Source organism: Thamnophis elegans, chromosome 14 (genome assembly GCF_009769535.1).
Source record: "Thamnophis elegans isolate rThaEle1 chromosome 14, rThaEle1.pri, whole genome shotgun sequence".
NCBI lineage: Eukaryota > Metazoa > Chordata > Lepidosauria > Squamata > Colubridae > Thamnophis > Thamnophis elegans.
Window position 1 is genome coordinate 8,872,591 of NC_045554.1, and position 15,231 is coordinate 8,887,821.

The 15,231-nt window shown below is 43.7% G+C and overlaps 1 protein-coding gene across 2 annotated transcripts in view; it reads right to left on the reverse strand.

Annotated features, from left to right (window-relative positions):
* Positions 1-845: 845 nt before the first annotated feature.
* The window catches only part of GSPT1 (G1 to S phase transition 1), a 30,756-nt gene continuing 16,370 nt past the window's right edge, over positions 846-15,231 (reverse strand). For both annotated transcript variants that reach the window (XM_032230827.1, XM_032230826.1), the window contains exons 7-15: positions 13,785-13,965; positions 12,537-12,691; positions 11,622-11,762; positions 10,296-10,389; positions 9,969-10,049; positions 6,397-6,570; positions 5,393-5,482; positions 2,520-2,688; positions 846-1,450 (exon numbers count right to left, since the gene is read on the reverse strand). In XM_032230827.1, the coding sequence (XP_032086718.1) occupies positions 1,398-1,450; positions 2,520-2,688; positions 5,393-5,482; positions 6,397-6,570; positions 9,969-10,049; positions 10,296-10,389; positions 11,622-11,762; positions 12,537-12,691; positions 13,785-13,965 (1,138 nt within the window). In that variant the 3' untranslated portion in view covers positions 846-1,397. The remainder of the gene's footprint in view (positions 1,451-2,519; positions 2,689-5,392; positions 5,483-6,396; positions 6,571-9,968; positions 10,050-10,295; positions 10,390-11,621; positions 11,763-12,536; positions 12,692-13,784; positions 13,966-15,231) is intronic.

Genomic DNA, 15,231 nt, shown 5'->3' on the forward strand with positions numbered 1-15,231 from the left:
ACACACCAGGATTTTGAAGAGGTAAGTAAGAAAAAAAAAAGGTTTTGTCCTCCCTGGCACCCAGGAGCACTCTGGAGGCTTCAGCAGGGCTGGGGGAAGGCAAAAACATCCCTATTTTTTACAAAAAAGGGGCCATTTTTTGCAAAAATGGGGGACATTTTTGCCTTCCCCCACCCCAGCTGAAGCCTGCAGAGTGCTTATGGGGGCTGGGGAAAGACAAAAACGCCTTAGTTTTTGCGAAAAAATGGTCTGGTTTTTTTTTTTTTTTTTTTTTTGCAAAAATGGAATTGGGGGGGGGGGGGCTTCGGGAGGCCAAAAATGTCTTTCTTCAGTGTATAAGATGCACCAACATTTCCAGGCTCTTTTAGGGGAGGGGAAAAAGTGCGTCTTATACTCCGAAAAATACGGTAGTGATGCATTGTGAATGAAATAGTACCATAGTTGTATGAACCTGTTTTGACGGGTTCTTGAACTACTGAAAAGAAAAAAGCCAAAGGAAAACATTAATACGAGTTTTGTCAATGTGCTAATTTGTTGTTTCTCAACCATGGCAACTTTTAAGGGATGTGGACTTCCAATTCCTAGATTTCCTCAGCTTGCCATGCTTACTGGGGAATTCTGGGAGTTGAAGCCCACGCGCTAATTGCTTCATTTAAAACACAGTCAGGGAATCTGTCAAAGATAGGAATTCGGTGGGGTTTTTTTGTTTTTTTTTTTGACCCCCTAGAAAACCCCAAATCATCAAATGTTCAGATTAACATTGCAGGTTAAACGTGAATGCAGCAGGAATTCCATCCGGATAAAAAACATAATTCCAAAGTAATTAAGATACCCAAAAGAAAAAAAAAGATTTCAAATTGGAGAGTTTATTAACATGGTAATTGTGTTTGTAACATGTGCACATGTGGCACACCTGAATGATCTGCCTTTGAAAAATGCTTCCATCTGACGGGAGGGGACAAATAAACAGAAATCCTGTAGATTTTTTTTCTTTTTTCATAATTTTAGGCAATTATGTCCACATCACTTTTACCAAGCTATTGCCAAATCTTTCGGGGGGGGGGGGGAGAGCTGAATTTAGGAGAAGGGGGAGGAGAAGGAAGAGGGGAAAAAACCAAACCAAACCAAGCCAAAATAATAATAATAATAATATATGAAACTTTTCAGGGTAAAAACTTCCACAGTGGCATAGCAGAGCTCTCAATATGAGAAAGCTGACATAATGTGGACCTTTGCTGTGAAATCTCATCTTTGCAAAAGAGAAGGGCGGAAGGAGATTATCGGGAGGGGCGGGGGGGACGAAAAGAAAGAAGGCAATGTGGAATAGGGCTCTGCGAAGTCATTTTTTTTCCCCTCCCCTCCTTACAGTATTTGTGCAGGCTTGCCAAAAAGAATGCTTAGTCCTTCTCTGGAACCAATTTCAGAACTTTACCAATTGCAATGGTTTTACCTATAAAAAGAGAAAAGGCAGAAAACAGCATTAGGAGGTCTCACATAAAGTGCCATCAGGATCTATCTATCTCTACCTACAGCCACAACTGAGCCCAAAATGTAGGTTGCTAAGCGAGATATTCATTAAATGGGTTTGGTCCCTGTTTTGTGACTCTTCTTGCCACCTTTGTTAAGTGAATCACCGCGACTGTTAAATGATTTCTGGTTCCCCCGTGTGACTTTGCTTGTCGGAAGGTCGCAAAAGGGGATCATGTGACCCTGGGTGGGGAGGATGATACACTGCAACCGTCATAAATGTGAGTCAGTTGCCAAGCATCCAAATGTAAGCACGTGACCCTGGGGATGCTGGTCGTAAGTGTGGAAAATGGTCACATGTCACATTTTGTAACTTGGAACAGTTATACGTTGGCGACCCCCTGTGAAGCAAAAGGCAGCTGTGTGACTTGGGCAGATCACCAGGAGACAGGGAGTTCTAGTCCCGCCTTAGCCATATAAGCTGGTTTGTGGACTTTGGGCCAATCATTAGGAGACAGGGAGTTCTAGTCCCGCCTTAGCCATGAAAGTCAGCTGGATGACTTTGGGCCAATCATCAGAAGACAGGGAATTCTAGTCCCGCCTTAGCCATATAAGCTGGTTTGTAGACTTTGGGCCAATCATTAGGAGACAGGAAGTTCTAGTCCTGCCTTAGCCATGAAAGCCAGCTGGATGACTTTGGGCCAATCATCAGGAGACAGGAAGTTCTAGTCCCGCCTTAGCCATGAAAGCCAGCTGGGTGACTTTGGGCCAATCACCAGGAGACAGGGAGTACTAGTCCCGCCTTAGCCATGAAAGCCAGCTGTGTGACTTTGGGCCAATCACCAGGAGATGTTGAATTGTAGTCCCAGCCTAGGCGAGAACTGGATGCAAGTCCCTTTGCTGCAACTTTGAAAGGTCACTGAATGAATGGTTGTAAATCGAGGACTAGGTGTAGATTTGAAGTACTGCAGTTCAGAGATCTGGATCTCGTGTCCCCCCCCCCAAAAAAAACCCACAACAACAACAACGAGAACATTGCATCCTGGTCCTACCTTCGTCTCTTAAGGTGAAGCGGCCCATTTGAGGGAAGTCTTTGAATGTCTCGAGGCAGATCGTCCCTGCCGTCCGTAAACGGGCAATGCATACTTGATCTTGCTTGACAAAACGGGGTCGTGTTTTGCTTTTCTCTCCTGATTTCTTGTCTACCAGGCAGATTAAGGCCTGTGGGAGGGAGGAAAAAAACCCAGGGGAAACACCGTGTGGGTCATTTCGCAAACAGGACACTATTTTTCGAAATATAAGACGCATCGGAGTATAAGACGCAGCAAGGTTTTGAAGAGGAAAATTAAAAAAAAAGTTTTTGCACTCTGCAAACCTCCCCAAAAGGCCCATTTTTTGTGTGAAAACAGCCCCATTTTTTTCAAAGGGCATGGATAGCCTTTAGGAGGCTTATAGAATGCTTCTGGGGGTGGGGCCAAAAATGAGCAAAAAATAGCCTATTTTTTTGCAAAAAACGGGCCCATTTTTCGTCAAAAAAGGGCATGGATAGCCTTTAGGAAGCTTATAGAGTGCTGCTGGGGGATGGGGGGGGGGAGAAACGGGCCATTTTTCGCTCATTTCTGCCCTCCCCAGCCCCCAGGAGCTCTATGAAAGCCTCCTAAAGGCTGTGCACAGCCATTTTGGTGAAGGGGGCGGGGTTTCGGGAGGCAAAAATATATACGCTGTATTCAATGTATAAGACGCACCAAGATTTTCAACCTCTTTTGTTGAGGGAAAAAGGTGCATCTGATACTCCAAAAAATACGGTACGTCTTTAACTGGGAGGAGAACCTCTTTAGTGGAAAAGAAAAGAGAGAGAGAAAAAAAAGCAAAACAAAATAAACTGAAAAAAGAAACCCAGAACTGCAGCTATCCTTTGCCCATGTCAAAGAAGCAGAGAGTCCAAATCGGAGGTGTGTTTCTACCCAGTTTGCACCGCTTTGGGGAGAACCGGTAGTGGTACTTTGGCTTGGTCAAAGAACCGGCAGCGACACAGGCTGGCCACGCCCCTGCCGTTCTGTGTTTTACTAGTTTTTCACGTTCTTGACGCGTGCGCAGAACCATTTACAGTAAACCGCGCACACGCACAAGAAGCAAACCAGTAGCAACGCCAGTAGGAACCTACTCCAGATCTGAACGGAAAAACTCCCAAAATAGAAATTCTCTCTCTTCCAAAAGTAAATACCCTCTAGGTCCTTTTATCTGAAACGTCCAGCTGATGGAAAAAGATAACTTGGGAACAGATCGTTTTTATAGGCAATTCATCTGAAAGTTTCAGGTCAAGCCGGTTTTAAATAAAGGGCCTTGGATTGATTTCGTAGCCAGGGCAGTTTAATACACGCTCTGGCGAAGGACGGAGGGAAATCATCGTTCCTTCTTCTTTACACAATAGGCCCAAGCAGTAAGATTCTTAACGGTGAGAACGATCAACCAATGGAACTTGCTTGCTTTCAGAAGCTGTGAGTCACTGGAGGCTTTCCCATAGAAACTGGACAACCAATTTGTTCAAAATGGCATAGAGTCTCCTGCCTGAGCAGGGGGTTGGACTAGAAGACCTCCAAGGTCCCTTCCAACTCTGTTATTTTATATCCTAAGGCCATGATGGTAAACCTATTCATGTGTGCCGGAAGTGGCACACAGCGCCATCTCTCCGGGCATGCGAGCCGTTGCCTGTTGCTCTTCTGGCTTCTGGCAGCTGGTCTTTCCATGTGCGCGGGAGCACCAGAAATTGGAAGAACAGCCACAGCACATGTGCGCACCAGGAAGATGATTTTCTGGCACATGCATGAGCACCCAGCCACCTGGTTTTCCAGTTTCTGGCATGCGTAATACGCACATGGAGAGCAGCTGGCTGGTGTGCATGCATGCGCCGGAAACTGGAAAATCATGTTCCCAGAGTGCGCATGCGCACTGCACGGCTGCTCTTCTGGTTTGTGGTAGGTGTGCGGACTACCATTTTTGGCCCTTGGTGCCGAAAAGGTTTGCCAACATTGTCCTAAGTAAGACATAATATGGTTTCGTTGATTGATTCATTCAATTTGTCCCCACCATAATCTTAACAACTCTCAACATCTTACAAGATGTGTAACTGTGAAACAAAAAAAGTCCCAAAAGGTGCTTTTTCAAAAGACAACTGAACTTTTGCTTTTCCTTGAAGAGGTTTCGCTTCTCATTCAAGGAGCTTCTTCGATTCTGGAGTCTTCAGTCCTGGAGCAGAACCGAAGAAGCTTCTTGGATGAGAAGCGAAACCTCTTCAAGGAAAAATAAAGAGCAGTTCCTTTTTGAAAAAAAGCACGTTTGGGAAATTTCAGCTGGGCTAAAATTGCCTTTTCTCCCTGAACTTTTTATTTTTTTTTAACCTGACATTTTGCCCTAAAAAAGACTATGTCAGGCCTGCAATTATATTCTTTTTAGAATTTTGGCCTGCCACACTTTCTCTTATTTCATTATGCTGTTTCATTAGTATAGTTGATGGGAGGGGGGAATAGACAGGAGTGAGATTGTGGAATGTATTGTTTTCATTCTTTACTAGAAGCCAAGGTCATCCGTTGTCTCTGCACCAGTACACCTGTCCGGAAGCAGCTGGGTGTGGATGCCAGCGTGGAAGAAGAAGATTGGACCATGTGATGGATTGTGTGTGTGGGGACAAGATCATGAACTTTTAACTGGGTGGAATTGTCCTGTAATTTCCAGAATTGGGATTAACACAGATGTGCTAAGATGTCTGCTTTATTAAATTGGAACTTTAAGGATCGTTTTGCCTTGGACTCTGATTTAATTCTACATCATACTTGAAACGCTGACAGACTAGTTAATAGGCCCTTTTCTGTCTTTGGCACCAGCGAGTTATTTGTCGATCCTCAAAAGAAAGATAGTTTGCACTTACTGTAATCTCGACTTCTTCAATGCAGGTATGAATATGCAGCACCGCATTGTAACCTGGGCATATGATAGATTTGTGTTCAATGATCACTATCTGTAATCAAAGAAGAGGCCAGTTCAATCAACTTGATTTCAATAATATTTATTCTAAATAAATTGTAGTTCCATAGTGGCAGTGGTTCAATGGTTAAGGTGCTGGGCTTGTCAGCTGGAGAGCTGGCAGCCCTGGTTCGAGACCCAGGTGCCATGTGATGGGGGTGAGCTCCTGTCCTCGGCCCAACCTAGCAGTTCGAAAGCATGCAATTGCAAGTAGACAATTAGGTACCAACTGTTCTGCCCCAGCTCCCGAAACACAACAAACCCTCTGAAATTAACTCAAAGATTCCTTTATTAGGAGCGCCGGCAGCCCCGGCAAGAAGTTTCTCTCTCAGTACAGGCTAATAAGTCCGCCCGGCAGGGAGATGCATAGTTGTCTGCCACATCTATTCATCGCCTCCCCCTATCTTTTATCCTGAGGGTGGATAAATTACTAGCAGGGGTGACTCTTCCGTCCCAAGGACCCTCCCATAGATTTCCACTGCTCTCCTCTCCTCTGCCTTCTGCACATCAGTGTGGCAGGCACTGGACCCAGCTGTTCCTCCTCTTCCTCATCAGCCTCTTCCTCATCAGCCATCTCCTGGGGGCTGTTGACTCTCCATCTGAGGGCTGACGGACAGCCCAGGCTCCGCCTCTGTCTCTCTCTGACAGCTCCATTCCCTCTCCTCCCCCCTTTCCCGGAGCTCTCAAGATTGTCCTGATGCTGACCCTGACTCCCACACCTCCTCCTCCTCCTGATTCGGCTGCTGGAGGGGTTTGCGGCCCACAGACCACACCACCAATTGTCCGTGACATCACGCTGACTGTGAAAATTTCTTCGGACAGCGCTGGCTCAAAGCCATTGAAACGGAGATGAGCACCGTTCCCTGGAGTCTCTTATTTAAGAGAACCGACCTTCTTCTGGAGGCCTACCTGGGCATCAAACGTGCGTCCAGAATGACACAGGTTACTCAGGTCACAGAGTATAAAGCCCGGGAGAATTTCCTCCTCTTCGATTCCTTTCAGTCGGATCTTCAAATTTTCACCTGGAGATACAGATTCGGTCTCTACATCGTCGGAAAGGATTCCGAGGACTTCCACATTGTGCTGGAAAAAAAAAAGAGATTGGGGTGGTTGAAGGCATGAAATGTCACGCACACGTAACAATATTTTAGGGTTGTGCAAAAGGCTGTGATGTTACCTCATACTTATATGATTGGAGTTTTGTTTTTCAGATGCTATTTCCATTTTTAAAAAAAAGATCATCTTGCTTTTTTGGTTTACAATTGCAATATGGCCTGCCAAATAAATACCATGTTTCCCAAAAAAATAAGACAGGGTCTTATTTTCTTTTGACCCCCCCCCCCGAAATAAGCATTTGGCCTTATTTTCAGGGAGGTGTTATTATTTTTAAGATTCTGGGGAGGTCTTGTTTTCAGAGAAACGGGGTATTTCCGCAGGTCAAGCCTATTCTTCTGTCTTATTTCAGCTCGGTACATCCCAGAATGGCAGCAGAAGAGAGTATTTGTAGCTCAGGATGGAACTGAGGGGTCCTTGGTGCTCTCTGAGCTTGATTGATTTCTTGAAGACATTTCATTACGCAGCTACCCTGCTTCCCCGAAAATAAGTCCTCCCTGGATAATAAGCCCAATCGGGCTTTTGAGCGCATGTACTAAAATAAGCCCTCCCTGAAAATACTGCAGCCCAGCAGCAACCATGAGGTAACCACGCTTCTCACTTCCTGCATCTTAAAAATAATAAGACCCCCCCCCCCGAAAATAAGGCCGAGTGCTTATTTCGGGGGTCAAAAAAGAAAATAAAACCCTATTTTGGGGGAAACACGGTAGGTAAAATCATCAGTGCTGGGTAGCGCTAATGTTATCTAGCACTGATGTTGATGATTACTTAGCACTGATAGTGTTACCTTTTCTACATTAATCTCTGGAATTGGGTGTCATATACATTTAATTAATTATCCCCATCATCTTGATACTTTACTTGCTGTCACTTTATTACTCCAGAAATAACATGTGAAGATTCCTTTCTTAAGGCGTTACAACCACTAAATACGTATTTTTTTTCCAACCTGGAATTTTTCTTGTTCTTTTCTTAAGGAACTCACAACCAATGCTTCCCCCCCCCCCCCTCGCTCCCTTTTGGTAAGCAAGCTTACCAATAGAGGAAAACATTCATTTTTAAGACACACATATGAAACGTATTACAGTATTTTGAATTAAAAAGAAAAACCTCTTGGGGTGGGGGATCAGAAATGTCCCCCTTTTTGTTCCAATACCTTGCTGGACCCCCTGATGTTTGGATTGTCCCAATGAAATCAGGTAGGATGGCTTTGGTCTTCAATTTTTTGAAAACTAGGACCCTGACATGGCCCTGAGCCAGACAGGCAACCCTCATACTGGTTATTTATAACTTCTGAAACCACATCTCAATCCACTTAAAATTTGAGAACTGGTAGGAAGCCAAAATGAAGTTGCGAAATGAAGTCCCTCGCTTGAAGGCAAACATTCTGAGAAATATATTTGTTTTGAAGGCAAGAATCAGGGCAGAAAGAATGACTGGACAGGGGCAGAGAGCTATTTGATAACTATCACAGGCCTTAAGAACCAAGTCAATTTTATTATTTTCCTGGATGGCTTTCCATATCCTCAGTAGTAGTAGGATTCTCACTAAATGTAGAAGAATATGGTGCTTCTTTAGGATTTTGGAGTTTGTTTGTTTTTTGCTTTCCTGCCAACTATTTAGAGAGGTATGACATTTATGTAACTGTGTGTGAAATTCGAACCGCCTTTCAGGAAAATTTCCGGGAAGGGTAAACGCCAGGGGAACATCTGCTCGAGGTTTTGATGACCCTGTCCTTGGTGACCAGGCATTTTTAAGACTGCAAAAGCAGATGGTTAAGGAAGTTAACCCACACATATTTCTCAGTTAAAATTCAGCAAAGGGCAAGCAACCTTCTGGCCAGCACGAGTCCTAATCCACATTAGAAATTCCCCCTTTTTTAAAAACAATCTTTTTGAAATATTAAAAGTAATCTGTATTTTTTAAGACCACAATTCTTATTTCGTTTTAATAGTTTCTGACCTTTAAAAATAGATTCATGCCAAGTTTCTTCTGAATCCTACCTCTTTACGGTAATTTCTATTCAAACGTTACTTTTGGGGTACATGTCTTCTGCACAGGTCTATGCATTTGAGAGTTGCTAATACTGTATCCCTATACTTATAGTTTCTTTGTGTGAAAGCTGCATCGCGAAATGTTGAAAAGGCCGCACATACAAATAGATAAGCTGCGTTCTAGCAACTTCTATTGTTTTCTGCCTCGTTCAAGCTTCTATTTCTAGAATATATCCGCAGACCTTGGAGTGGTTTGGCCAAGAACTGTGTTTCATCTCTACCTCCTGCTTGAGTGCAGATTCAAGGATACTGCAGAATATAGGACGGGCTCAAATACTTAAATGCCAACCACTGTGGGACACTTGAAGCAAAGACAACAATTCAAATGGGTGGCAACCTCATTGTTAAAGAATTCCTGTAGAAAATGGGAGGCCCCAGAATGCAATGCTGTAATAGGAGGATTTATTTACTTTCTTTTCTTAAACCAACAGGGCAGCCACTTTCTTTTGCGGGAAAGAGGAAGAAGAGAAACTTCGCAGATCAGATTTCGAGCTAATAATGCAACCTGGTTTTCAGCTCACTTGATAATCCCTGAGAAATTTCATCCTCCGTCTTGCCACTCTTAATTGGTACCATTAATTGCTGTTATGGAGCAGCAGTTCAAAATTAAAAAGTTCCTTTAACTAAACCAGGGGTGTCCAAATGACTGAGGAAGTCTTAAAGTTCCCAAGATTGGACACTCCAGGAAAAAAAAAAAAACATTTGTAGTGTTCTGACCGAGGCTTCCCAAGAGCAAGAGGCAAACTCCTGGTCCCAACAAAAAACCCTTTTATTAATTTGCTATGAATTCTGCTCATTCACATCCAGCAAAGTCTTTGGAGGGAGGATTTACAGTCACAGACCTCATCTGGCTTGGAGAGCTGCCAGGCCAATATCTGCAAAACTTGGCAAGGAGTCTCGGAGAGTCACAAACCAATTAAGCAAACTGATTGTCTCCTGCAAGATCCACTCCCCTTTCGCTCCTCTTTTATTTCCTCTGAGAGGGGCCATTCATTGTCCACCTGTGGCCTTACTCCCAAGTCGACCCCTGTTCTTTAGCTCTTCCCTTTGTCTGGCAACTCTGCGCCTGCGCACACTGGGAACAGGCTCCAGTTGTTTTTCTGCCCCACTGAAGTCTGACTCTAAAGGCAGGTGATAACTGACAGACGGCCCTGGCCCCCTTCTCTGCCTTCGACACAGAGCCCTCATCAGAGCCTTCCCCAGACTCCAGGACAGGCCCATCCTCCTCCCCAACCTCGTCACTGTCCAAAGCTACTGGGCCACAACAGCTAGATCTGAAAGAGGCAAAGAGGCTTAAAGAGAAAATATGTATACCTTGTTTGGCATCATCACGAGCTGCTGTCCTTTGCACATAGACCCTGATTCCAGCTTTCCCAAGACCACCGTGCCCATATCCTTCATGTGGGGGAGGGAGAGAATGAGAAAAAAAACCAACCAGGTTAGGAGAATATGGTCAAAACACGGTCTGATTCCCTTATCAAGAGTTAACTTGGTTGTGCCATGTGACTGGCCCCCTAAAGCAACAGTTTTATGCTTTCCAGGTTAACTTGAATAACTGCGACTACTACATTCATGTTGGAAGCGTACCTTATATTGATCGACATAAATATAAATATTCCACATGTTTATTTAGTTACGTACCTTATATTTATCAACAATTGGCAGCCTGATTGGTCCATCAACTGATCGGTTGAAGTTTGGCAAGTTATCCAGATATGGAATAAATGGTAGCCCACTGGGGGAGAAAAACAAAAGAGGAATACAGGATCAAAATCTATAGAATGTTTTTGATGATGGACAAAATTTCCATCCATGATGCAACTGACATCTAAACACAGCAAGATTCTTTGTGAGAGATAATCAAGTTAAGGTAGAAGATGAGGCTGCAAGTGTAAATTAGGCCTTTTTACCAGCAACTGCAGAGAACATGAAGAACTCAATGAACAGAGCACTTTATCCACAAATCAATCAATCAGTCAATCAATCAATCTATCAATCTATATAATCTATTATCTCTAATGTCTATCATCCATCTCTCTCTCTCTATCATCTATCTATCTAATCTATCTATCATCTATCTATCATCTATCTATCTATCTAATCTATCTATCTATCTATCTATCTATCTATCTATCTATCTATCTATCTATCTATCTATCTATCTATCATCTATCTATCATCTATCTATCTATCTATCTATCTATCTATCTATCTATCCATCCATCCATCCATCCATCCATCCATCCATCCATCCATCCATCCATCCATCCATCCATCCATCCATCTATCTATCTATCTATCTATCTATCTATCTATACCAGGGGTAATCAACCTTTTTATACCTACCACCCACTTTTGTATCTCTGTTAGTAGTAAAATTTTCTAACTGCCCACCGGTTCCACAGTAATGGTGATTTATAAAGTAGGGAAGTCAATTAAATTAAAAAAAGGAAAGTGCTTCAGTATTGGACAAAACCCCTACTGCCCACCATGAAAGCTGGAACAGGGTGGTAGGGATCAGGTTGACTACCATTGATTTTAACGGCTCCGTGCGTGCATGTGTGCGTGCACCAGCATAACTCTGGAGTGCCTCGAGCAATTTCAACCAAACTTGGTACACAGGCGACTTACTCTCTGGAAACAAATACTGTGGGGTAAGAATTTTTTGCGTGCTGAACCGGCAGTAATGCCTGCAGCAACCCATGTCCTTGCTGACAGCAAGTAGAAAAAATAGGAACCACCTTTGGTGGGAAGGTAACAGTATTCCGTGAGCCTTGGGCGTTCAGTCATGCCAGCCACATGACCACGGAGATGTCTTCGGACAGTGCTGGCTCTTCGGCTTTGAAAAGGAGATGAGCACTGCCCTCTAGAGTCGGGAACGACTGGCACAGATATGCGAGGGGAACCTTTACCTTAGGAAAAAAACGATTGTGGCAAAGCAGGGACCCCATTCAAGGAGACACTTACATATACCAAGGGCAGAAGTCAGATGGCTCCTTGAGATTTGCTCCGGTGAGTCCCGAGCAGGGCATGAAGTGAATGTCCTTTTTGGGGTTGAACCCCACTTTCTTCAAGAATGGCACCAGTTTTTCTTTACATTCTTCATACCTGAAAGATCGGGCGCAGGGGAGAAAAAATATTAGGTGTTGAGAAGAGCCATGAAGCCACGTTATCACAAGATGTTGGGTAGGAAATTAGAGCATTTGGGGGTACAATGTTGTCGGCCACATGACGACAGCATCTACATCAGTGGCTCCCAACCTTTTCTTCAACACGGATCTCCTTTAATACGTCAGTGGTCTCCAACCTTGGCAACTTTAAGACTTGTGGACTTCAACTCCCAGAGTTCCTCAGCCAGCAAAGCAAAGCTGGCTGAGGAATTCTGGGAGTTGAAGTCCACAGGTTTTAAAGTTGCCAAGGTTGGAGACCACTGCCTTACGTGACCACGGACCCCCAAGACTCAACCGGGGGTGAGATCCTGCCGACTTAACAACCCGTTTGGCGGTCATGCTCTTCGCTGTGCGCGTGTGTGCGAAGTTTAGAGAAATCTTGGCTTCCGCATTACTTCGGGGGGACTAACACAGCTGAGGGGTGATAATCAGCTTTGTCACGTGGATCACCCGAGAAGATAAAGGTAGGGAAACAGCACGGGCGGGAGGGCCTATCAGGTCGTCAGAGCGAATCGGTTCGCTCCCAAGCTGATCGTCAGAGCTACCTGTTCGCCCGGATTGGTCGAATCCCACCACTTTTAATTCAAGATTTACCGTATTTTTCAGAGTATAAGATGCACCAAGGTTTTGAACCATTTTCTACAAATGCCAGGCAAATGCTGGCTACTCTTAAACATCCAACTTTGGCACAAAACTAAACACAAAAACTTGCCTTTCGTTGCTCCAGTTCACAGTTGGGTCATCCATTTTGTTAATGAGAACTATTAAGTGTTTTACACCGGCTGTTTTTGCTAGCATGGCGTGCTCCCTGGTCTGCCCTCCTTTCTCGAAACCTGTTTCAAATTCTCCTTTTCTCGCAGAGATTACCTGATGGAAAGAAGAAGTCCAGTTGAAAGATTTGGAGGGTTTGGCTACAATGCAACCTGGTTTGGGCAGGAGATGAGGAAGATGACAAGACAGCTCTCAAACAAAAAGGCTTTGTTTTAATGTTTTATGCTGAGAATCCCGACAAGCCCATTCGGGGCAGGTCTGAGCAATTTTTGTCACTGCTCCCAGTTTCATAATATCAATCTCCTTAGCAGATATACGGTGAGCTGAAAAGTGCTCAACACGTCTTTTATAGCGTGCTGTGGCGCAACGATTAAATAGCCATTTTTATAATTTTACTAGCTGAAAACCTGGCGTTGTCCGAGTATTTATTTATTGGAGGAAAATGTCCGGACCAAATGAAATTTCTAATTTCAAGGATTTTTCCCTTTACCAGAGGGAGCCCCCTTGTGGAATATTGTGAAGCCATCACCATGGCAACTCCACTGTGCTGTACAATAGAAGCCATTTTATGGCCGTACAGTAGAAGCCATTTGAAGGCATAACAGGCTGTATCCTAATAAAATACCCACCCTGAGGGGTGTTACGGGTGTCTTACCCCCACAGTATTTTTCTCCAGAAAGTAAGTCATCTGTGTACCAAATTTGGTTGAAATTGCTCAAAGCGTTCCAGAGTTATGCTGGAACATACACACACACAGCGAGCCATTTTTATATATATAGATTACTGGAGTTAATAGGAAAAATAAACAACACAATGACAATAGACTAAAAAAAACCCCCAACAAACTGAAAAACATAAAGGCAAAACTCGACATCACCAGTATTAATATTATTATTAATATTAATACATAGGCAACCTCAGCTTTTCACCTGTTAGTAACTTGAGACCATACCAAAAGACACTGCTTCGTTTTCTTATTTCTACAGTATGAGGACTTTTCAAAGGTTGATAAGAGAATCTAACATCTACACATTTTTGTTATATCTTTTTAATCTGCTTTCGTGTTAATTTTTCAGAGAGCGCTTACCAGCTACTGGGCGATTATAAAACAAAGAAAATAACTATACAAAGAAATGGAGATGAATGAAAAGAGTTTTCCAATCGGTCCGTAGGCAAGAAAGGCTCTTACCAATACAGCTAAATCAGCTTGAGAAGCACCGCCGATCATATTTGGAACAAAGCTCTTATGCCCTGGGGCATCTAAAATTGTGAAGTGTTTCTTTTCTGTTTCGAAATAGGCACGGCCTACTTCCACCGTTTTCCCCTTGTCCCGTTCTTCTTGGTTTGTGTCTAAGGCCCAAGAGAGATACCTATTAAAAGAAAAAAATAAGAAAGGAAATAGCTGTTATAAAACTGATAGTTCTCGGGTAAATTTAAGAGATGCTACTCTAGAACTTATCTGAACGTTCTCATCCTTTCCAACAACTAAGTTAAATGCGTCTACACCAGGGGTGTCCAACCTTGGCAACTTTTTACAGACCTGGGGGGACTTCAATTCCCAGAATTCACCAACCAGTCAAGCTAGCTAGGGAATTCTGGGAGTTGAAGCCCACAAGTCTTAGCTGGACACATATTCTATGCAGTTGTGAATTTTGTTTTGGGCAGTCCAACCTTGGCAACTTTTTCGGGGTGTCCAATCTTGGCAACTTTTTTAAAAGACATGAGGACTTCAATTCCCAGAATTTCCCAGCTGGACAAGCTGGTTAGGGAATTCTGGGAGTTGGAAGTCCACGAGTCTTAAAAGTGTGCCAAGGTTGGACGTTCTTGTTCTGTGCAGTTGTGGGTTTTGTTTTGGGCTCTGGCATGCGACTCAGGAAATGGGATGCAAGGCAGGAGGGGTAAAACTAGTCAAGATGGTGGCCACAACCATGTGACCGAAGCCACACCCCCTTTGTACATCTGTTATGAATGGCGAATACATAGATAGCAATAGCAGTAGACTTATATACCGCTTCATAGGCCTTTCAGGCCTCTCTAAGCGGTTTACAGAGAGTCAGCATATTGCCCCCAACAATCTGGGTCCTCATTTTACCCACCTCGGAAGGATGGAAGGCTGAGTCAACCCTGAGCCGGTGAGATTTGAACCGCTGACCTGCTGATCTAGCAGTAGCCTGCAGTGCTGCATTTAACCACTGCGCCACCTTGGCTCTTAGATACACACAGACACACACAGGGTAGATTGCAACGGCATTCTAGGTTGTAGTTATCCATTTCTCAGTTCAGTTTACAGGTTTCTTCATGTTATCTTTGTCAAGGAATAACCAGATCCAAGGTGTTGCTAATCCTTTCCTATGGGAAATCTACTCCGTGTGGCTTATTCTCTCAGGATAACTTTGATTCTACTGACTTATAAGACTCGGTCTATTGTTTATTGGGTGTTTGCCAACTCACTGTCTCCTCCCGGTGGCAAAGAGACTTTTCTTAGCTGCTAAGAATTTGGCAGAGGAGCTAATTTTCCTCTTGGGGCTTTTCCCAGTGGATGGAGCCATACGATTATAAATCAAATTTATAATTAACTGAGCAAGAACCTAAATTGAAATGATTTGTAATGACACTATACCAACACAGGGGATTCC